Here is a 25,721-nt window from a genome sequence, read left to right as displayed (position 1 = left end):
GAGAGGACAAAGAAAGGTAGATTCAAATACAGAGCTTCACAGGAGCACAAGGCAGAGGCTGGCAGGGGCGGGGGAGAGTGCACGGGGATGGTTAACGGGTACGAACACGACAGCGTGATTACAGTCAAAAATAATTTAATTGTACATTTAAAAATAACTAAGAGTGTAACTTGATCGTTTGTAACTGAAAGGATAAATAGTTGAGGGGATGGAAACCCCATTTTACATGTGATTATTACACATGCCTGTATCAAAAGACATAAATAGAATGTACCCCATAAAATTATGTATTTACTGTGTACCTACAAAAATTAAAATAAAAAATTAAAAACAAGCAAACGCAGAATCTCACAAACAACATTCTATTTTTTAATTATATCCTTTGAGACAACGAAAAAGAAGTGTAAGTGTAAAATGTTTTTGTATCCGAGTTATTTTCTTACCCATCATGATTGTATGAGGCCAGGACTACACTTGGACTAGAGTAGGCATTGCTTGTGACCCAGGTACAGTGGACAGCAAACATCATCAATAGCATCAACATCAACATGGTGACAATGCTTTTTATATTAGGGCCTAATCCCTCTTCAGTTTTTTCCTGTTCAGTTGCATGTTTCCTCACTTTACCTGCCTAAAGATATTAAAAAAATTGGTTAGACAAATTCATTATTTGACTTGCTTCATTAAGATACTCAATGGAAAAAGTTGAGAGACTGTTTATCTATCCATTTAATTCTATGACTCAGAAAATGTATAACCATCAGATATTCTTATGTGGGTGATGGAGTGTTTTCTAAGTCAAACGTGAATAAGGTTTCCTGGGAATATACCAATCCAGAAACTGGTCACAGAGATAATTATCTCCAGTAAGAAGCTGCTTTCAAACACAGTTGTCCTTATAGTTTAATTAAATACAAAGGAGATTAACCAAATGACCCCATTCTGGTGAAATCTTAATATGTAAATTCTTATAAAATCTGAATTCCACATCCTGAAAATGGCAATGCTCATCTATAATTTTGACCATGTACCACTTTAGTATAGGAAAAAACTGCATTAACAGAATCAGTCTTCCGATTTCGAAACCCTAAAACCAACAGACTTGTTAAAACTACGATTACCTTAAAAAATCACCTTCCCCAACAAAAAAGGGAAGAGAGAATAGAAAAAGTCACAACTTCTAAATTTCAAGGCTGGTTAAGAAACCACAAAGCAACAAAAAAACCCCAACAATAACAACAAACACAAAAATCAGGAATGTGGGTTTATTAACACACATCTTTACGAATTACATTCATCTTATAGAAGGAAAGAATTTCAAAGTTATTACCGATACTGGGAAGTTTAATTTATTAGTATTTTAAAATCCAGGCAATATTCAAATAGCAAAGTTTAATATGTCATCCAAGACAAGTGCTCTAATTCTTACAAGTCCTTTTCACACTTGCACCAACTGAGAAACTATAGATTAAAAATAAATTACCTTGTATTGGCCAGTTACCTATTGCTAACGAACTGGAGGGTTTTAAAAAAGGCATTTTGCTCCCTTCATTTTACTGTTCAACCAACCATATATCACTTCCAAAATATTCTGAAAGTATGCACTGAGTATGGACCTCAAGGATAAGCACCTGTCTGTCCACACGGTTTCAGAGGGGTTTACAGTGCCAAATGTTATGTAATTTAGTACAGCATCAAGTTTTTGCTCTCAAAAATGGAAGGGTATATTAACAAGGGTATATATCTTAAGTATTTAGATAACAAATGACCAAAAAGAAGAATTCCTTCTCTGATTACATTCTATTTTCTAACTCTGAGCTAAAGGACTGACCAGGATTCATATTTTGAGGCAAACAGTGGAGACCAACTAGAAAAGTCACAGTTTGTCCAAATCATCATTTAATAACATTTCTTGATATGTATAGTTCTTACTGTGGTGGAAAAATTAAGAAAGGACATAGACAATTTAAAGGCCTTACTTTAGATTCCCCACCTTATCATACAAATTTCCTTGGTTTCTTTTGTCATCCTCATCACTGCTGTCCTCCACAGGTGGATTTTCCCTTTTCATGTCATCCCCCAAATAGTGCTCAAAAACATTTGAAAAGGCAATTGCAGACAGCATACACACGACTGGAGTCAAAGTCAACATCAGTCGCACCATCACTCCAGCAAAGTAGACAGCACTGATTGCATATAGAGCAACTGCAAAGACAAATTCTCTTACAATATGTTGGAGGGAAAAAGTTCCCAGGAAACTGAACTAGATACTTAAAACCACACTATAAAACCAACCTGGAATTATATGTCTCACAAACGATCTAATTGTTTCTAAATTGATACTACTGAACAACTGATTAATTAGCCACATTTAGAAATTATAACTAGTGTTCACTAAATAAAACCTACACATCCACAGTTTATAAAAATGTATATGATTCAAATTTAATTAGTTATGAAGAATTAGACTTAATTCACTATTTGTCAATAACATCATAAAAAACCCATAGCTGGCAGATAAAAACATATTTGTGCATGACATCTCCAGGCAAAATAAATTTATAGATTTAAAATCTATAAAAAGCCAGTGCCAATATCTGGCATAAAACCTGCTTTAAAACAAAAACGGGATGAGAAGAACTTAAGTTATTAATCAAAGGAGGAACCTGCAAAGTTACTGCCAAGAAACTTAAAAAAAATTTTTGAAACAAATTTCCAATAGCCAAAGCTTTCTGGATAATGTGCTAACCACAGGAGAAGACTCTAACTATTTCTGGCTGAAGGCTATGTATAACTTTACAAATTCAGTGAGTCATGTGAGCTCCTACCTTATCTGATGCTAATTAAATTTTTTTTCCTGACTAAAAAATACATCGAATCATATTCTTAAGTGTGTATCTCAATGAATTTGTATATATACACACCTCTGTAACTACAACCCATAATGATATAGAACATTTTTATATGTCCTCATGCCTCTTCTCAGTCAATAACAACCCCCTCCCCTATCAAAAAAGGTAACCACTATTTAGACTTCTAAAGAATTAGTATTCCTTATTGTTGAACTTTACAGGAATGTAACCACATAAAAATGTTCTCTTTTGTATTGGCTTCTCTTATTTCCCCATCCTGTTCTTTAACGATTGTTGTGTTGTATTCCACTACAGATATATAAAAATTTATTCATGCTACTGCTGATGACTTTGGAATATTTACTATTAGGGGTTACTGTAGATAAAATTACTAATGCATTCTTAAACATGTCTTCTGGTAGACATATGCACTCACTTCTCTTAGATATATACATAGGAATGGGATTACTGAGTCATGAGGTTTCAGTTAAATCTTCTTGAATGATGCAGTATTAACAGGGCCTCATCCAGGATCCATTAACCTAGAGAAGAATGAGTGTGCAATCCTTTAAACTGAACCCCTACAGGTGCTATTCTTTCTTTCCTGATTCATGTGTCACTCATGGTCCAGATCCTATAATTGTACAAGTTTCTAGCACTACAAATTACTTACCAACTGGTGTGATCCTGTGCACGTGATAAAGTTTTTCTGTTTCAGTTTTTATCTCATACAAAACAACCACAGCATATTTCATGTGTGATTAAATCATGTAGAAGCCTTTGATATCTGCTTATTTTGTCCACTTATATTAGAAATATCGAACCTTAAATACTTGGCATTTAAATATTTTGTATTTCAAGTCTTATTAGTTGGAAATATACAAATCTATCAATGAAGAGGATGTTTAGTGAAAGGTGATCCTTATTCCACTATAAAATGGACTTTGCTCTGAAATCTGGAAGATGAATGTCCCTAAAAACTTCTTCCTACTTAAATAAAATTTTACTCAGAAAACAAAGTCAAGGCTATTGTCAACAAAGTTAAAATTTTCAATTCTCAAACACAAACTATAACATTAACCTCTCAGAAACCATAATATACTAGTCCTAAATTAAAACAATCAAAATACTTAATACAAATTCAATGAATTTTTTTCTTTTTTTTTTTTTTTTTGAGACAGAGTCTCGCTCTGATTCCCAGGGTGGAGTGCAGTGGCTTGATCTTGACTCACTGCAACCTCCGCCTCCCAGGTTCAAGCAATTCTCCTGCCTCAGCCTCCTGAGTAGCTGGGATTACAGGCATGCACCACCATGTTTGGCTAATTTTTGTATTTTTAGTAGAGACAAGGTTTCACCATGTTGGCCAGGCTGGTCTCGAACTCCTGACCTCAGGTGATCCGCCCGCCTCGGCCTCCCAAAGTGCTGGGATTACAGGCGTGTGCCACCATGCCCAGCCTCTCAGTGAATTTTTCTTGGTTAAGCACCTATGCAAAATAAGGGAGAAAATTTATCTTGAATATATAGAGTCAAACATAGAAAAACAAAAATTTAAAGTAAATAATCTCAAAAAGAAAAATAACTACTCCATATCAAAGTATTCATTAAAAACCTCTCTTACCAAATACTCTTTCATCGTTGATATTTTTGATGCAGAACCAAAGGCCTGCTGGGAAGGTACATACAAGAATATGTAGATCAAAGAAGAAAGACACCCAAGTCGTAGGTTGATGCTCAGACACTGATGCAATAATTGGAATGTGTATTTTTGCATACCTGGTATTAAAAAAGTTAATATTGTTTACAATTAAGTGATAAAACAGGAGTTCCTTTTAGATGAAGAAATCTTGTTTGGTTGTAGAAATGGTACCTACTCCCTACCCCTTCTTATTTAAATATACCTTCCAAGGTAACCAGTTATACTGGATAGTTTCTGTTTGGTCTACACTGGTAAAACTAAAACTAGTATGCCCTCTGTAAAATTCAGAGAATTATCTAGATCCAGACATGAGAATGTTGGCTCTGAATTCCAATACAGAAATCTCTGTTCAACTGGCAATTTGTTCTGTAGTTTAAGTCAGCATTTTTCATGTTTGCATCAACGAGTCTCATTACCTTTTGGAATTATTACTACAGACTGAATATCCTTTATCTGAAATGCTTAGAACCAGCAGTGTTTCAGATTTTAGAATATTTGCATTATACTTACCAGTTCAGCATCTCTAATCTGAAATTCTGAAATGCTTCAATAAGCATTTCCTTTTAGCATCATGTTGGTGCTCAACAAGTTCATGATTTTAGAGCGTTTCAGATTTTGAATACTCAACCTGTAGCAGAAATACTTTACCCAATAATTACACCTTACACAATGATAATGCCTTGCTTGACATGAAGCTGGCATGGAGACAGGTGAAGGAAATGGAAAGGACTGAAAAAATTATTACTGAAACACCCTGAGATTCTAAAGTAGTCAATTAATTGACTACTTTATAATATAACTGCACAAGTTATATTATAATATTACAATTTTACTTTACAGTTATATATAACTGTATAATTTATTTTACAGTTATATTATAATATCACTTTATAATATAACTGCACAAGTTAACCTAGTAATTTAACCTAATCAGAGTAAGTCTACAACTTGGGTTATCCTTCAAATTCGTTAGTGATCCACAGGATGAACTCTTGAAGTATGTGTCTAATTGTTAGTTCCAGTCATTCATGCATAATTTGCTCATGTCCTTTAATTAGACCTGGACACAAGTCCTTCTGGTATCACATCAGAAAGCATGTCTGTTCAATAAATTGTTTTTTATTGAGCCACCTGGGGAGTAACAAGACAGAACAGCAGGAACAGAGGAGGGGCATAAATTATAATCAATAGATATTTTCTAATCTCCAGGAAAACATTTTAGAGAAAAAAAGTTTTATTGAACTAGTCTAATTCAAAACCAAATGTATTAACTCATTTTATAACAGCACTCTAAAAAAAAAAAAACACAACAGATATATATTCTCTTGTGTTTCACAGATTTAAAAAAACAAAAAACTTAGATCAGATGGTATTAGAAAAAATTAAATTTTCTTCCTATCTATGGCAATTAAATTATAACATAGTATCCTTAAGAATTCTTAAGAATAAAAAATTATTACTAAATATGAAAATGTTATATGTTATGTAAAAGACAAATCAATCTTTAAATTGCACAAAGGTTACCTAAATATTCTTACAAACAAAACGGAAACAAGGAGTTGCCCATGCAGAACAGTAACACACAACGTACATTTCATACTAAAGATGCATTCAGAACAGGTATCATAACAAGATAAAATACAAGGAATTTAACATTTACTAAACTAGCATCTTTGGTAGTTAGAAGTGTTGCCCAAGAACTGAGTGAAACACTGACAAAACAGATAAAAACAAAGGAAAAGCAGTATTTCAATAAATATGATGCCAAATAACGTAACTGCACTTACCCAGTATCCCACAATGAATAAAACCTGCCACTCCATGGTGCAATGTAACCTTGGAAGGAAAAACACGGATGAAATTAATCTGCCTTTTTATTATTTTGTAAATCTTTTATTGCCTTTATGTTTATTGCTAATTATAGGTAGACAAACTTATGTTCAAAGAATTTCAGTTTTCATTTATAGGTGTCAACCTATTTCAGACAGTTGGCAGTCAGAAAAAATAAGGTAGTGATCAAATAAAAACAATATCCATGGAGAACCCACTTCCAGAGAAACACATTTGAGATAAAGTTGTAGAAAGTTTTCCAATTCTCTTAAGCTTTTAGTTGACTAATAAGGCTAAGGCATTAAACAAGACCAGATCATTTAAAAAAAATAAAATAAAGGGGGGGCAGGGGAAAGGGAGTTTCTAAATGATCTAGTCCAGTATGCCATATCCCACCAGATAAATTCAAAGATGATTTTAAACACTCATGGCTTTTACATTAATTTGACAGAATAAATTTAGAAAGAATTCAATTTGTTTCTAAGGACTGGTAAATAAAGGTTAGAGGGTAACTTAGAATCCAGAAGCAGACTGAAACTGATTCTGTTAGTAAACTGCTGAAAAGTAGGGGAGAAAGAGGGAGTGTGTGTGCATCCAAGAGAAGGTGAGCATATAACAGGTAAATAACAGAAGCTCTGATTTTTTTTTTTTCTTTTTATAGTTTGGGCCTATTCATCCAGCAAGAGAAGGACGCTTAAAAGTAGATTTATCAGAGCTTGATGCCACAAAATTAAGATACACTATTCAAAAAAAAAGAAAGAAAGAAAGAAAAAAATCACTTTATAGTCATGCTGTTATTCAGATTTTAGAAACTTTGGCTATTTTTCTTATATTGTTTGTATAGACAATATTCACATCCTAAAGGTGATAACACGTACCTGTATAAGTCAAATAGATGACACTAAGGAACACAGCACCTGCAGCTAGTGATACACCCAAAAAGAAAAGGGTCTGGAACTCTTGTTTTGTTAATCGGTCTCTCAGATACTGCAAGAAAGCATAAGCTTGCAGCAACGCAAAGACACCTAATTAAAGAAAAGGGTCATATAATCAACAAAGCAGTTTTCCAAGGTCATTTAAAAACTTTCATTTGAAAGAGCTTCTTAGAATGTCCTGCACCATTCATATCAAAGACTAGTTATTTCATCTAGCCAACATTTCCTTTGTCAAATGACAGTTGCCTAATTAATACATCCAAAAAATTCTGTGACTTTTTTTTTTTCCTGAATGATCAGACTCCTCACACATGTACCAGACCAAAGGGGAAAAAAAATCCCATTTGAATAACAAGCCTATTTAACACATTAAGTTCCTCCCTTTCCTCTATATTTTAGGGGGGATTTCTGGGGTGGAGGGAAGTAATTTTTCAAAATCACTGAAAAACAATTCTCTGATTTGTTTTGCTGAAGGATACAAAGACTTAGGATCAGGATAATCTTGATATATAGTTACTATTTATAACTGAGTAATAAGATGTGACCTTAATTACACATTTAGACAAGATTCTAAATTTGTATCAGGGCTCATGCCAAATTATGGCATCTTGGCATTTGAGAAACCAGCAGAAACTGGGAAGTCTCTCTCATCTTTTCTGTTTGTTCTCTCCTGAGGCAGGTCATAAAATAATTCTCTGACCTTCCTGTAAGTAGGTTATAAGATCCTCATTCCAGAGGGGTCCTTCTAATACCCAGAGGAAAAGATGAAGACACAGAGACACCAAGAAGAATATGAACAAATAGGCCTTAAGTTCTTCCCAGTCTGTTGCCATTAGATCGTACTTCTCTTTGTCCAATCTTATTTCTACATGACTGTCTACTCTTCATCAAACCTAAGCATAAAAATACAGTTTCCCTGCCTTTTTAAAATTTTCACTTCTGAAGACTCTTGTGTCATGTAAAATTTATGCTTTTCTCTTGTTAATCTGTCTTTTGTTAGAGATAACTATCTTTTCTCCCCTACATTAGTAAATATAAAGGTGAGTGCTAAGATATACAAAACTAAAGGAGTAGTTGCAAAAACGGATTCTCAAAAAGTACAAAACATGATACAAAAACATTAAACATAAAACATTAAACAAAGAGGATGTAAGAATCCTCAAGCATCTAGAACATTAATTTTAAAAATAAATTCAATTTTAAGGGTTGTTTTTAAAAGTCCATTTTACAATGGTTAAGTAAGTATTATCAAAGATTTAGAGTTCAGGAAATGTTGTAATGCATACGTGTAAAGACAGGTGACTGCGTATCTACATAGACATTCTATTCATTATTGTGTACACAACACTAAATATACATCTCTCTGCGTCTCAAATTACTACTTGGTAAAGTGACAACATCCATTCAGAAATCTAAGTAAAACCATTTCATAAATTTTAAAGTGCTATATAACAGTAAGATAGTGATTCTTAACTATTCTGGGAAGATGGAGATTAATTCAGACTCCACTGAGAATCTGATAATAAACTCTGTAGAAACACCACCTCTGAAAGTTATATATTGCTATCTATATAGTATCAGTGTATAGATGTTACAAATAAAATAACTACCCACAGACTTCCAATGGGTCATGAACCTTGCAATGAGAATCTCTGATAAAATTTTTATCTACAGATTTCCCATAATTGTGAGTCAGATTACTTTGGTTGTCACTGCAACAACCAAAATGATCAAAAACTGTCATCTCTTGGAAGACTGCCAATCACACGTCCACATATTCTTTAGAAGAAGGAAAATATATATTTTTCATACCTGCAGCTGCCATGTGTTCACTTGTTCTGATTGGCTGGAATCCCACAAAAGGTATCTGCATTGATAATATTAAACCCACAATGTAGAAAGTGCTATATGCTATAAAGACAAAATAGGAAACAAGGATAATTTACTACTACCATTAAGCACCTAAAACATAAATGTATATGTAAATCCTGTTTTTTAGCAAAGTATTAACTGAATTTAAGAACAGAATCTTGAAATGACTTTTATTAGATGTACATTTGTTAACCATATGTTACAGATTCTGAATATTCTATCCATTTTTAAAAAATACTAAGTACTATATTTTGCAGATCATTACAACAGTTTGTGAGACTTGTGTTGCATTCCTTTCCCAGAAATGGAATCAAGTTTGTTTTGATCTACCATTAGTAATCATTAATATGACTCAAGAAGCTAAGTAATATATACATAAAATTAAGTAAATACCAGTCCTATTGGCATTAATCCAAAACACACGACTTAATACTCATCACCACTGCCAGCATGTGTGAATACCTGCTACTGTCTCAAAAGCTCTGAAGTGGTTCATACCTTTTTATTATCCCATAATACCTTTGTATAGTACTGAGTTAAATAAATTCATATGTCCACCAAGTTTTCTGTAATTAAAGAACTAAGTACACAGAAGTCAAGCCATTATACAGACCAGCTACTGAATTTAGCATCTAATAAAAGAAACTCACTTCTTTTCACACTAAGTATGTTACAGTATTCTCGTCAATCTAAATTAAGTTTGTCAATCTAAATGGACAAGGAAACTGGGGAGGGATTTACAATTTGTGTCAAATACTTGCTTTATATTCACAGACCACTGTTACGCAACTGATTAGAGAGGAAGTATCTGAAGTCACTGAAACTAAAAATTCAGTAGAAATAAAGCCCATCTGAAATAAGTTAACGTAAAAACTACCCCATTTATACAGATTATACATCATTTAATAGTTTTTGGCAAATAAACTACTCTATCAAAAACAAAGATTGGGGGTATATTTAGGAATACACATATTTGTGTATCCTATATACTGTGTAGCATAGTCTACTACACACTTTCCTCCTCACCCAACTTAGATGAGAAAGAATATTCATTTGCTTTTAAAAGAAACCCATCTAGAGAAGGAAGTTAGGGGCTACTGGTTCAAATATTAAGTTGCCTCACAATCTATATGATAAGAGATGACCACAGTGTTAGGAAGACAGTAAGAAGCTCATAAATTTAATAGGAAGGACCAAAGTAAGTAAAGTTTCCATTGACCTCAAGCTAATGGAGGACCAGATGTCTAGAAGACAACAGACATAATCCATCAGATAACGTTCTTTCCAAACACATTAATGTCGGAATGGAATTACCCTCTATGACGTACCCAAACCCAAATGTAATCATAGTTAAACAAAAATTTCCCCGTCACATGACCCGAAATGTCTACAACTTATTTTTTTAAACAAATCAGCCTGTTGAAACCCTGATAAAGGAGAGTCACAGAGGCAGGAGAGAGAGAGAGAAAAAAAAAAGAACCATGCATACTGAAGTATAAAGAAAATTAAAAACTGAGAACAAGATCACTATGTAATCTTACAACTACTTAACAGCAAAAGCTTCAGTTTCCTCACTATAGAATGTGGGTTGGACAAGGTTTGTAGATCCCTCCCAACAATTATAAACTAAGATTCTATGATCAACAGGCCTTTCAGATATCCAGAGCTGAGAAGTCAAATCCTAGACAAACACTGAACACACAAAGGCACAACTAGAAATTGACCAGGCCTGAGAAAACCTTAGGTCATTTATTTATGTTTTTATTATAGCTAAGTCCACTTATGTTGAAACACCACAATCACTTCTGAAGCTGGATTTCTTTCTTCTAAGTACAAATAAACACTGAATGCTGTAACTGTCACAGAATTTAGATTTAATATAAGAAATGATACAAACTGAATGAAAAAGCCCTCAAAAAAATTGAGGTGAAAGTCACATGACATAACCATTTTAAAGAGAACAAATTCAGGGATACTGAGTACACGCATAAGGTTGTGCAACCACTACCCCTCTATAGTCCTAAAGAATTTTCATTACCCCAAAACAAAACCCTACACTCACTAAGCTCTTACTACTCTACATTCTGTCCTATTTCCAGCCCATGGTAACCACAAATCTGCATCTGCCTGTATGGATAATTGGTTCAATTGCAAAGGTAATAGGTGTTGTTTTTGTCTTAAAGTAAAAAGTGAAAAAGTTTCCACCCTATTTATTTCCCTCTAAGTCACATTCTCCAGAAATAATCACTAGCAGGTATATGGGTACACAAATACATATTCATAGTCATATTCATACTTTCTCTTCAAACGGAGCCACACTTTGCTTGACAATGTAAAAATTTTAGCAATCATGTTTGGTAACTATAGATGAAGTTTCCTCTTAGACATTTGCTCAAATTCATTTCCAGGCGTATTTGAAAAGAGGAAACCTGATAATACTCTCAATTCAGCACTTCCCTGCAACTTCTCAGAGATATTTACTATCATTAGTAAAGCAGAAAACACTTTATACAGAAGCAGATGCACTAGAGTTTAAGTTAATAATAAGAGTGATGGAGAGTTCAAGAAAAAGAAAATAGCAGGAAATAAAAAAGCCCAGGTGGGACTTTAATTTGTCTTATTTGGTAAACATAGGTTAATGCTAAAGATAAACTAATAGAAACAGACAAGTTTTCAACAGTATTTTACCTTGAAACTTCCTCTATCCCAATTAGTCTCATTCATACCTACTTACGAGCACCAATGGTACAAATATGATAAACGTGGTATCTACAACAATCCAAACATAAGCATTTACTTTTAAGAGAACTGGACCCAAGTCCCTATTTTTCACATTTTTTGGATCACTGATCCTGAGATGTTTACATACTGGAGGTATGTGTTTTACGTCATAACACTCTTCAGTGCACGGATAGACACAATTTGAATATCCCTTATCTAAAATGCTTGGGACTAGAAGTTTTTTGGATTTTTGGAATATTTGCATTATACTTAACAGTTGAGCATACCCAAACTGGTAATGCAAAACAGGAAACGCTCCAGTGAACATTTCCTTTGAGAATCATATTGGTGCTCAGAAAGTTTTGGATTTTCAAATTAGAAGTACTCAACTTGTACTTCCATTAAATAAAGTTGAAGATTGCTTGCCAGATAATATGTCAAATACAACAAATACCTTGCTTAATACTGACTGCTCTGCTTGAATTTGTAAAATTACACATATATTGTTATACCTCAATTTAAATCTCATTTACAAATCTACATTTTAAGACATAGAAAATAAGAAATTAGATACATTTGAGTAAAAGAAATGGTGAAGTAACTCAATTCTTAAAAATAAACACAATCTTGGCCAGGCGTGATGGCTCACACCTGTAATCCTAGCACTTTAGGAGGCTGAGGCGGGTGGATCACTTGAGGTTGGGAATTCGAGACCAGTCTGACCAACATGGAGAAACCCCGTCTCTACTAAAAATACAAAAATTAGCTGGGTGTGGTGGCATGTGCCTGTAATCCCAGCTACTTGGGAGGCTGAGGCAGGAGAATCGTTTGAACTGGGGAGGCGGAGGTTGCAGTGAGCTGAAATCGCACTGCACTCCAGCCTGGGCAACAAAAGCGAAACTCCATCTCAAAATAAATAAACAAACACAATCTCCACTGCAAAATGAAAACATATGCTTTTTGCCAGACTTTGTACTACAGCATCTAATATATGTTTAGAAATTACCTCTTCAATTTATGCATTTAAACATTAACTTGAGTATGGTCAATATATTCTAAAAACAGAAAATCCCATTAAGATCAATCCTACCCTCTAAGAGTCAGATAAATTGGTAAAAATCAGAGATGTAAACAAATAACCATAATATTAGGAAGAAAGGTCATGTGACATTTGGTGGGGGAAAGGCTCTATAAAACTTAAGATCTCTTCTTTTCTTGACATGGACATTGAAGAGGTAATTAACGTCTGGTACTGCTCTCTAGTGTTTTCAGAAGACCTCAACAAGACAAACCCATAGCCATCATTCTCTACCAATTCTCCTTCCAATGAACTCTTTAAGAGCCCTGACTAAACTACTATACCCATCTATTACAATTTTCTATCCATCCATGTAAACCTACTTTTCTTACCCTTTAAGTTAGAAGAATAAAGCATTCCATCAAAGTGGTGAGCTCTAAGGAAATACATGATACCAATAGTGTTGTAAATCATTTATTACATCATGAAAATGTTACCACACTGCCATCCTGTGGATGCACAGTTACTGGCATTCATTACTGGAGATCATAATTCCAATGTGTGAGAAAAATTCCACAAAAAATTACCATTAGAAAGATATGTATATACATATACACACACATATATTATTATTCTGTTTATTCTTAACCAAAGAAAATCTCTCATCTGGGACAGATAAGTAATAATCTCAACAGACCCTAAAGATGTCTACATTCTTGGAAGTATTTTATACCCAAGGGTGGGACGAGACAGATATAGAGAAGAAATATACCATAGTCCTTGACTTAATGTGCTCAAGTGAATTATTCCAGAAAAGAAAAGGCACTGAAAAGTCTGACTCAAATTCAAATGAAATTTTAAGTATTGAAGAAGTTTGCTGTTCCCCAAAGCAATCTTTAAGTACCTTTTCTCTGATAAGGCATTGCAGCTTACGTTGACAGTGCTCTTTACACTTTTAAGTTATCATTATACTTCTTTTTATGTAAATAAAGTTAGAAAAGGTTATGCAAATACTATATTCCCATTAACTTTAACCCATGTTAAATCACATTAGCATTTCTGAATTGCTTTGCTCTCTCTCAACCAAAATAGTATTAGCCAAAACACACACAATGGGTAGATACTTTAAAATCCAACCAATTTTGCTTTATTATAAACAAATATGATTAAAGGCTTATGAAGGCTTTGAATACTAAATATATTTTATTTCTTTGTAATCACTTTTGGTTACTGTGAACCCTGGTAGATATGCAGGGTAAAGAATAGTAAGAAACATGGATTAAAGAATAAAACAACAAAAAAACACAAAACACTGATTCTTCTTGACCAGCAGAGAAATATATGATTAACTTAACAGGCATACATAATGATAAAAATCATTTCTCTTTTCCAAGGACAATGCTCATTATAAACTATGTTGAGAATGAATCACTGAAACTTATATTTTACAAACTCCAGACTTGTAAAAGCAGCAAGAAATTACTTACTTGTTCAAAACACTTCAGTAGAGATACTTAATCACAACATTTTTAAAACAGCAAGTGTGGCCGGGTGTGGTGGTTCACGCCTGTAATCCCAGCACTTTGGGAGTTAAAGACCAGCCTGCTGAACACGGTGAAACCCCATCTCCACTAAAAATACAAAAATTAGCCGGGTGTGGTGGCACATGCCTGTAGTCCCAGCCACTCAGGAGGCTGAGGCAGGAGAATTGCTTGAACCCAGGAGGCAGAGGTTGTAGTGAACCGAGATGGCACCACTGCACTCCAGCCTGAGTGACAGAGTGAGATTCTGTCTCAAAACAAAACAAAACAAAAAAACAAAAAAACTCAGCAAGTGTATCTTGTACTGATAACTAAAATGAAAAAACAAATCTAAACAAAGTACATCTTGGTTTAAGTTCTACCCCGTGGGAACAATTCATTTAATTCTGGCAATGTTTAATGAAATAATATTAAAATATAGTGAAATTACAAAGGTACTGTATGTGTGGTGTGTTTGGAGACTATGAAAAACTCATGGAATATACAATTTTTATGTAACTTAAGAGGTGTTAGGTAATGATCCTCAGTAGCTTCTAGAGCTAAGTAGTGACTATACCTAACATATCAAGAAGCAGTAAAAGACAAATACCAGCAAATTTAATTCACTCATAGAGAGTAAAACAAACACAAAATAAAAAAAGATTTAAACTACAGGAAATCACAAATCCTGTTACCACAAGTCATGTTACCACTAAAAACGTTTTGGTTCTTCTTAACACATCCTTTTCTTTCTTTTCTTGAGACAGAGTCTTTTTCTGTCACCAGGCTGGAGTGCAGTGGCATGATCTTGGCTCACTGCGACCTCCGCCTCCCAGGTTCAAGCAACTCTCCTGCCTCGGCCTCCTGAGTAGCTGGGACTACAGGTGCGTGCTACCAAGCCCAGCTAATTTTTGTATTTTTAGTAGAGATGGGGTTTCACCATGTTGGCCAGGATGGTCTCGATCTCTTGACCTCGTGATCCACCCGACTCAGCCTCCCAAAGTGCTGGGATTACAGGCGTGAGCCACTGCACCTCGCCAAGACATCCTTTTCTTATTGTCGACTACTACTGTAGTAGGCTCCTAAATTCATTTAACTGATACCATGAAGAATCCATAACTACTTCTATGCAGGAGTTAATTCTTCTGGACTATGAAACACACATTTCTCAATGAGAAGAATAGACCTTTAAAGGAAATCTCACTCAGGTCTATTCTTCTAGATAATGGTCGGCCTGTAGAACATGAAGACTGTTTCTATTCACTGAAAGCCTTTTTGATCAGGCCAATGATTACTGCTACAACACAGGTGAGATCCTTGCTCTAAATATCCCGAGTTTTAATATAAGGAGATACTGGAGGACTAATCCTTGTGAACTACACAATGAGTCATATTAGCAGCATAGGTGGTGCAAGCAATACCATCTTCCCTTTGTGTTTGAACTTTCAGTTTCCCCCAACCCCAATAACCTCTAAAATATCCACTGGCAAAGCTGCAAAGAAGATCCATAAATACTGTAAACCGATCTAAGGAAAATCCCATCTCTTTCCCCCAATAACTAGCTTCAGTGCCTGTTACAACACTCATCTTGAAAACTCACTTTATGTGATCAACACTGAAACTTCTAATTTTAAATGAAAACCTATGGAAAAAATGGGGGTGGAGGAGTGTAGTTATTGTAGTCCCCTGTTTGCCTGTCTGCTCTTGGCTCACTTACCTTGAAGGTACAATAAACAGTAAAGGCAAAACAATTAATGCAAATAATAATATTCCATCTGTAGAAGATGGAATCTTGCCTTGATAAAACTTTATCTGCCACAAACATAAAACTGTACAGCCTCTTATTGTTTTCAATACCTTAGGATCAAAACCATCAAAACTACTTGTTTAATTACATACTGAATACCACTGCAAATACTGGGGTGTAATCCCAAATATTTTGTGGCAATAAAATGTAGCTATATTAAATAAAATGCTGCTGGGCACAGTGATTCATGCCTGTAATCCCAACACTTTGGAAGGCGGAGGTGGGAGGACCACTTGAGCCCAGGAGTTCGAGACCACCCTGGGCAACTTAACGAGATCCCCCTACCATTTCTACAAACAACAACAACAACAACAACAACAACAACAAAAACCCCCCAAAAACAACAAAAAACAGGAAATCAACATTTTATTTGCTATAAACCCTGTAGTATTTGACTTTTTCAACTATATACATTTATTCAATTATATAACACTTGGATCAGTCTGTTCTCACACTGCTGATAAAGACATACCTGAGACTAGGCAATTTATAAAGAAAAAGAGGTTTAATGCTCACAGTTCCATGTGGCTGAGGAGGCCTCACAATCAAGGTGGCATGCAAGAGAGAAATGAAAACCAAGCGAAAGGAGTTTCCCCTTACAAAACCATCAGATCTTGTGAGAGTTATTATGCACCACCAGGAGAACAGTATGGGGAAAACCACTCCCATGCATCATTTCCCACCGGGTCTCTCCCACAACATGTGGAAATTATGAGAACTGCAATTCAAGATGAGATTTGGGTGGGGACACAGCCAAACCATACATTCTGCCCCGGCACCTCCCAAATCTCATGTCCTCATGCCTTCCCAATAGTCCCCCAAAAGTCTTAACTCATTTCAGCATTAACACAAAAACCCACAGTCCAAAGTCTCATCCAAGACAAGGCAAGTCCCTTCTGCCTATGAGCCTGTAAAATCAAAAGCAAGTTAGTTACTTCCTAGATACAATGGGGGTACAGGCACTCGATAAATACACCCAGCCCAAATGGGAGAAATGGGCCAAAATAAAGGCGCTGAAGGTCCCATGCAAGTCCAAAATCCAGCAGGGCAGTCAAATCTTAAAGCTCCAAAATGATCTCCCTTGACTCCATGTCTCACATCCAGGTCACGCTGATACAAGAGGTGGGTTTCCGTGGTCTTGGGCAGCTCTGCCCCTGTGGCTTTACATGGTACGGCCTCCCTCCTGGTTGCTTTCATGGGCTAGCATTGAGTGTCTGCAGCTTTTCTAGGTGCATGGTGCAAGCTGTCAGTGAATCTACCATTCTGAGGTCTGGAAGACGGTAGCTCTCTTCTCACAGCTCCACTTGGCAGTGCCCCAGTGGGGACTTTGTATGGGGGCTTCAAGCCCACATTTCCCTTCCACACTGCCCTAGCAAAGGTTCTCTTTGAGGGTCCCACCCCTCCAGCAAACTTCTGCCTGGACATCCAGGCATTTCCATACGTTCTTTGAAATCTAGGTGGAGGCTCCCAAACCTCAATTCTTGACTTCTGTGCACCTGCAAGCTCAACACCATGTGGAAGCTGCCGAGACTTAGGGGTTGCAACCTCTGAAGCCATTGTCTGAGCTGTACCTTAACCCCTTTTAGCCATGGCTAGAGCAGCTGGGACACAGGGCACCAAGTCCCTAGGCAAAACTCAGCAGGGAGGGCCCTGGGCCTGGCCCATGAAACCATGTTTTCCTTTAGGCCTCTGGACCTATGATGGGAGGGGCTGCTGCAAAGGTCTCTGACATGCCCTGGAGACTTCCCCCACTGTCTTGGCATTAACAGTTGGCTCTTTGTTACTTACACATATTTCTGCAGCCTGCTTCAATTTCTCCTCAGAGAATGGGTTTTGCTTTTCTATCGCATTGTCAGGCTGCAAACTTCCCAAACTTTTATGCTCTGTTTCCCTTTTAAAAACGGAATGCTTTTTAACAGTACCCAAGTCACCTTTTGAATGCTTTGCTGCTTAAAAATTTCTTCCACCAGATAGCCTAAATCATCTACCTCGATTTCAAAGTTCCACAAATCTCTAGGGCAGGGGCAAAATGCCACCCATCTCTTTGTTAAAACATAAAAACATACCAAGAGTCACCTTTACTCCATTTCCCAAAAAGTTCCTCATCTCCATCTGAGACCATCTCAGCCTAGATTTCATTGTCCATATCATTATCAGCATTTTGGTCAAAGCCACTCAACAAGTCTCTAGGAAGTTCCAAACTTTCCCACATTTTCCTGTCTTCTCCTGAGCCCTTTAACTGTTCCAATATCTATCTGTCTGTTACCCAGTTCCAAAGGTGCTTCCACATTTTCGGGTATCTTTTCAGCAGCCTTCCACTCTACCAGTACCAATTTACTGTATTAGTCTGTTCTCATGCTGCTGATAAAGACATACCTGAAACTGGGTAATTTATAAAGAAAAAGAGGTTTAATGGATTCACAGTTCCACGTGGCTGAGAGGCCTCACAATCTTGGCAGAAGGTGAAAGGCACATCTTACATGGCAGCAGGCAAGAGAGAAATGAAAATCAAGAGAAAAGGATTTCCCCTTATAAAACCATCAGATCTTGTGAGACTTACTCACTACCATAAGAACACTATGAGATAAACCACCCCGTGATTCAATTATCTCCCACTGGGTTCCTCCCACAACACATGGGAATTATGGGAGCTACAATTCAAGATGAAATTTGGGTGGGAACACAGCCAAACCATATCAACATTTATTATTAAATTTTAAAATTATAAAAAAACACCTATTACAGGTTATATTTTAATTGCTATTTTGTACTTTATAACACACAAGTGTTATTTCTCCATTATGTTTCTCATAACCAAAAATAGCTGAGTGAAAGTTTATTTTCACTTAAAAAAAAAAGAAGGAACACTCCTTAGATTCACACTGGGGTTTTATCCTTTCAGTCTTAATACAGTAATCACCTCTCTTAGCCTCTTGAACTCTTTTGTCTATCTGGCTATTCCTTCATAACTTTAACATCAACAACAAAAGCAAACACTTAAATAGTATTTTTTTGTGTTCATCTATTATTAAGCACCTTTCATATATTAACCTGTAACTCATTAATCCTTAACAATCTGTAAGGTAACTATTATTATTCTTTATTTGACCCATGAGGACATTAAGGCCTAAGGACATCAAAGGACATTAATTTGTCCAAAGTTACACAGTAGTAAGGGAGCAAGAATTGAACCCTGGTAGATTGGCTCTGGAGTATGTACTCTTACCCTCAATGTCATGGCACCTTTTATTTATGGTTACATTACCACAAATTCTAAGTCTGCTTCTGTACTATTCTCTCTTCTCAAGATCAAGACTTATCTCCAAAACTTTTAAAAGAACATGGTTAAAGTCCAAACTGATTTTCAGAAATTTTTCCCTATTTCCATTTTGATCACGTGCTATTAAATTGATTACACTGTATAATACACACTCCTTACAGGAAGGTTTTTATTCATCTTTGTTATCATAATGGCTAGCACAAAACAGTATTTATTTTTTCAACACTTAATAAATGTATGGTGAGTGAAATTTGCTTTAATTTCCTCAATAGTATGGTAGAATTAGACAAAATAAACTCCAGAGCTTCCAGCCCTTGTATCCGGGAATTTTTTTTTTTTTTAATGCTGGATTTTTTACATGCAATCTTTTTAAGTTTGTTTTTTGTAAGTTAAACTAGCATTAGCTGTGTTCTGTTTACAGCTGCCAAGTATAAATGTGACTCCTAATAATTTGGCTTTACTTTTAATGTACTCAATAATTGGATTATCTTTTCTTTATTCACAAAATATATAATGCCCATAATAATCTGTACAGAACTAAAGTAGGTAGTACGTTCATAAAATTTTAATGATGGCTCCCAGCAAATATCATCCAAAAAATACATTTTAGATATAATATGAAAAACAACTGTTACTCTCCTTACTCAACTCACTGCAGAAAACATAGACAATGCCATAAACAAGCTGTTCTAGCAACATTTCAAAAGCATTCATCAATATTAGAAATTGATTTCTTTTCTGTGCTTAAATTACTAACCTAATCTAGTTAATGCAGCCCTTGAGGTACAATTCCTATTTCTATAAACTAAAAACCAAGTCTTATTTATTATAAACTTAACACATACTCATTGTATGTATTTGGAAAGCAGAAAATCTGGAAAGCAGAAATAAGTATGAAAAAAAAATCACTGGTAATCCTCACTGTCTGCTTTTAATTAACATTTTCCTGTGTCATCAAATACTCAAAAAGATTAAATTTAAAGGCTGCATAATATTCCATATGGCAACACTGCAATTAAAAAATCATTCCCCTATTGGTCATTTAAGTTAGTTCCATATTTTCACAGTTACAAGTTATACCACAGTAAATATCCCTAAATTTGACTTCATATCTTTAATAATTTCCTTATGACATGAACACAAAGTATGATAAGCTTTAATCAAATTAGAAAGCTTAAATCACTTCACATCCCATCAGTTTTACTGTGATTTCCTGCAAGCCATTCTTTCTACAAATGCAACATAAGGTTTGGGTGTTCCTTTTAAAACAGTAGAATCCTATGCATAACATAATTTTTAAACATTTACTTCCCAATATAGTGAAATTCACCAAGTCAAAAATATCTCTTAACAGAAAATTAAATTTTTCCTCCCAAAATTTCAAGTAGAGACGGCCTCCCATCTCAGCTTTTCTTACACCTCCCTTGCTCAATTCCCATGCCACTCTTCTACCACTATACATCCACATTACCTCCCATGTGCCTCCTTTTCCACATGTGAATAAACTTTGACAGTTTTCTGTGGTTGTGCTACAATTGATTTTAAGGACACATGCAAAAAATCTACTCAAAGAGGACACAACTTTTTCATAATTATTTAAAATAATTCAAGTCATTTAATTCAACACTTAGAACAACACAACTAAACTTTTAGTTAATGTAATTATGAGTCTGACATTTATCAATCCTTATTTTTTTTTACCTAAACATTTCTGCTCAAGGGGAGAGAGAACAAAAGACAAAGGATGTTACGTGCCAAAATCAAAGAACTATATACAAACACTTTACAATGCTTCCATAGTTTTTAGGACCATTAAGTTAAGAGAAATTGAACTTAAATCCTGACACACTCTGGATGAAGAAGAGCAACACTTGCTCTATCATACTACTTTCTATCCATTTAGAAGTAAACCCTATGAAAGCAGACTAGAAATCACCAGAATACTCCTGGATAATTATAAGTAAAAGAAACAAGTTGGGTAGAGTGGAGAATTTGAACATTATGAACATTAGCTTTATACACACACACATCCCTAACCCATTTTATTTTTCTTTCTTCTCAAAATACTCTCAAGAATCAACCAAAGTAGTATGAATTTCATATTTTTCTAGAGTGACCAAAAAAACCACAAAATCCCAGCTACCAAATACAAAGGCCTTTCTCAAATTCTAATCCTTTGAAATCTTGGTGCTAAGGTTAAAAGGGAGTTGGACACTGCTTGAATTTTAAACTTTTATGTAGAATATACTTCCATCTGACCATTTTAACAATATACTTATTTGACTACTTCTGACATCTCCTTTGGCTCTTCTTCCTGAATCATGGCATTTCATAAAGTATATTTCTCAATCTTCTCTCTCTTGCATTCCTCTGACCATTAAATTTCCAAGATCCCTAATTTTTAAACTTACACAAAACAACAATGACAACAACAACAAAACACCCTCTTAGTTCCTTCACTGTAACTATTTAACTTTAAAAAAAAAAAAGTTTAATCTATTATTTATTATTCTCCTTTCTGGATCCCAACGACTGTTTATAGTGTTTTTGGGGTAGAGAAATACATAGGTTTATGCATTTCAACAGTACGGTTATTTGTTTAAACGAGAGGTACACAGATTTGGTGGTTTTTAGCATCATGGGCCATTCATTCAGTCATTCATGCAATCAGAGACAGGTCTCCTTCTGTCACCCAGGCTGGAGTGCAGTGGCAAGATCATAGCACACTGCAGTCTTGAACTCCTGGACTCAGGTGGAACTCCAGCCTCAGCCTCCTGAGTAGCTGGGATAAGAGGTGTGAGCTACTACAGCTGGCTCATTACAGGCTTTAAAGCCAAAATCTGAGTTCAAGCCTCAGCCCCATTATTAGCTACATGATCTTTAGCAACTTATTATGTCTCCTCTTGTTTCCTCACCTGTAAAATGAGAATAGTACCTACCCTCACAGTATCAAATGAAAAAGTATGCTGAAATGGCTATAAATGTAATATACTATGCTTTTTTATTTTGTTGAGATACAATTAATATACTATAAAATTTATCTTTTAATAACCTATCATGTAATGGTTTTTGGTGTATTCACAAGGTTGTGAGACCATCACTACTATATAATTCTAAAATATTTCCTCATCCTTGAAAGAGACCCCATATCCATTTAACAGTCACACCTCTCCTCTCCTCTCCACTATTCTCCTCCTCCTAAATCCCCAGGCAACCACTAATCTACTTTCTGTTGCTATGGATTTACCCATTCTGGACATTTCCCACAAACTCTACTTTCTGTTTCTACGGATTTGCCTATTCTGGGCATTTCACACTAACAGAATCATATACTATGTGGCCTTTTATGTCTGGCTTTTTTACATAATGGCATAAAGTTTTCAAGGTTCATGTTGTAGCATGTATCAGTATTTTATTCCTTTTCATGGCTTAATAATACGCCATTGTATGAATATACCATATTTTATGGTTTCATAAAGCTGATAGACATTTGGGTTGTCTTCATTTTTGGCCATTATGCACAATAAATGCTGCTATAAACATTCACATAGAAGCTTTTGTATGAATATATGTTTTCGGTTCTCTTGGGTAAATACCTAGGAGTGGAACTGCTTGGTCATATGACAAATCTATGGTTAACTTCTGAGAAATTGCCAAGCTACTATGCTTTTGAAAATGAACTTAATTAAGATTTATCTTTGTGTTATTGTTTTCCAAAAAAATTATTATAATAGAATTGTATTATTTTACTAAGACACTGGTTTCAGTTCACAATTGCTCTCTAGTTCCTTCAACCCATAAAAGTTCTAACTCTATCATGGAAAATGAGATCTAAGGTGAAACATCATCTACCGCTAAGCATCACAGTGAAAATATTGTTTTAAAACCTGTAGAGAAAAATGAACATTTTTCTAGAGACAACAAAGACTCAATCTATTAGTACATTATCCAAAAAAGAGCTTTTGAAAGCTTATTAAGCTGCTTACTTTGAGGATGTCAATCTCTTACAGTAAGTTGAATTCGATATAAAAAAGTGAACGATTTTCATGATAAAAATTCCCATTCCCCAAAATTAAGAGGAGGAAAAAGTGTAGACAAATATTAAACCCAGACTAATTTCTACAAAAACGAAAAAAAAACTTATCAAGGAAAAGTTGATGACAAAGCACTTATATAAAAATGCCTGGCCTTCTTATCAATATAAACAGCAAAATGAACACAAAATTATTTTTACCTTTTCATGCATAATATTGACCAAATAGAAATATCTCTTCAATAAAATGAATGAATACAAAACATCTCTTAGTTGACAGATGTCAAAAATCAAATTACTTACCTATGTAGACTCTCTTGCTGTATCTCTGCATCAGTAACAACACAAATACATGCAGTGGAATAAGATTGATGATAAATACATAACCACCCCAAGCAGAGACCTACAGGAAAAGAAGTGCTAAGTTAAATATATATTTTTACTTTTTAAAATAAGTATATTTAGGAATCTAAGCATACAATGAGCAAATACAAACATTAAGATTTTAGCAATTTTGAGAAATGCTTAAATAAGAACTTACTAACCTATGAAGAACGTATTCTTCATTTTTATTGATCATTAAAATAACACGATCCCACAAATCCAATATGCTTTTCCAAACGCACTGGAGAAATGTTCAAATTAAATTAGATTTAATAGAAAAGCTGAGAGTATTATAATTTGTGAATTGTCAGTAAACAGACTGTCATAGAGACAAGGAGTTTTAGGATATAGATCATAAATTTTGAAAATAAAAAAATGGCTTTTACCTCACCCACTTTTTATGACAAATTTGTTGTAAGAAAGGTCACTGAGAGTAAGAGCAATGAAAGGACTCATTGACAACTAAAAAAAATTCAGATGACATGAATACGCTTTGAGATTCTCAAAACTAAAAGTGCTAGTTGGCCATAAATTTTTTTCTTAAAAATGGATTACAAAGCAAGATCCCATTTTAATCTTTGGCTTATACAATATACACTATTTAGCCAGAATAACTGAGGATGTTCTTGGTCTACATTAATGAATATTCTAAAGAGAATCTCCATTCTCAACCAATAGAATTAATTAATTTTTTGGTACACTAAATAATAGGTAATAAGCTCCTGTCAATATCAAAGTTCTTAGATGTCCTCTAATAATCAGAGCTTGAAAGGCTCATTTGTGTCAACAGTCATGTTAGCAGACTATATGCTAGCATATCTATTCCAATAATGCTTCTCTTACCTAAAATATTTCAGAACCCCTTGCGGAGAACTGCCATCAGTTTTCAATACATACATCAGTTTTCTGCCTTGGTCACATGCTATTTTTCACAAAAAACAATGTTATTCTAATGGAGCCCCAGTCCTATCTGAAAGACTTCTGATTACTTTAAAAATTTAAGTCTAAATTTGAAAGAGAACAAGTTTGATATTGCTAAGTACAACTACCCAGAATGTGGCCCAGGCTCTAACCACTTTTAACTCGGATAACTTGGACGCACATATTCCATGACATTTGTTTAAAAAGAAAAAAAAGATTAGCTCAAATTGTCATTAATTTTCAGAATAAGACTACTATACAGGCTATGGCGTAGAAAAATAGAGAAAGAAGAATAAAAAGGTAATACTGAACCCCAATCTTAAGAAACCTGTTTAAAAAAATATGTAGGTGGCAGGGCACATTGGCTCACGCCTGTAATCCTAGCACTTTGGGAGGCCGAGGCAGGCGGATCACCTGAGATCAGGAGTTCGAGACCAGTCTGACCACATGGAGAAATCCTGTCTCTACTAAAAATACAAAAATCAGCCAGGCATGGTGGCACATGCCTGTAATCCCAGCTACTCGGGAGGCTGAGGCAGGAGAATCGCTTGAACCCAGGAGGCAGAGACTGCAGTGAGCTGAGATCATGCCATTGCACTCCAGCCTGGGCAACAAGAGCGAAACTCCATCTCAAAAAAAAAAAAAAGTAAGTAAATTTACAGGTTAACCTAGAGGATATGACCATTATTTCGGTAATGACTCTAGGTATCTACTACATTAAGGTTGAAAATTGAGCATAACATCAATATGCTACCTTATCTACTCTCTTCACTTAAGAACAAAGAAAAGCTGAAACCAATCTGAAAGTGAATCTGATGTTCTGAAAAGTACTTGCTGATATTATGCATGATC

At 35.1% G+C, this 25,721-nt stretch overlaps 1 protein-coding gene across 1 annotated transcript in view; it reads right to left on the bottom strand.

The window, feature by feature from the left end:
* Positions 1-25,721, bottom strand: part of STT3B (STT3 oligosaccharyltransferase complex catalytic subunit B) — a 104,828-nt gene that overhangs the window by 13,280 nt on the left and 65,827 nt on the right. The window contains exons 5-11 of the mRNA XM_031009368.3: positions 23,868-23,967; positions 9,126-9,224; positions 7,257-7,403; positions 6,336-6,384; positions 4,471-4,625; positions 1,994-2,205; positions 444-631 (exon numbers count right to left, since the gene is read on the bottom strand). Of these exons, the coding sequence (XP_030865228.1) occupies positions 444-631; positions 1,994-2,205; positions 4,471-4,625; positions 6,336-6,384; positions 7,257-7,403; positions 9,126-9,224; positions 23,868-23,967 (950 nt within the window). The remainder of the gene's footprint in view (positions 1-443; positions 632-1,993; positions 2,206-4,470; positions 4,626-6,335; positions 6,385-7,256; positions 7,404-9,125; positions 9,225-23,867; positions 23,968-25,721) is intronic.

This window comes from Gorilla gorilla, chromosome 2 (assembly GCF_029281585.2).
Source record: "Gorilla gorilla gorilla isolate KB3781 chromosome 2, NHGRI_mGorGor1-v2.1_pri, whole genome shotgun sequence".
Taxonomy (NCBI): domain Eukaryota; kingdom Metazoa; phylum Chordata; class Mammalia; order Primates; family Hominidae; genus Gorilla; species Gorilla gorilla.
Note: the sequence above shows the minus strand (reverse complement) of the source record. Positions and strands in the feature narration are given on the sequence as shown.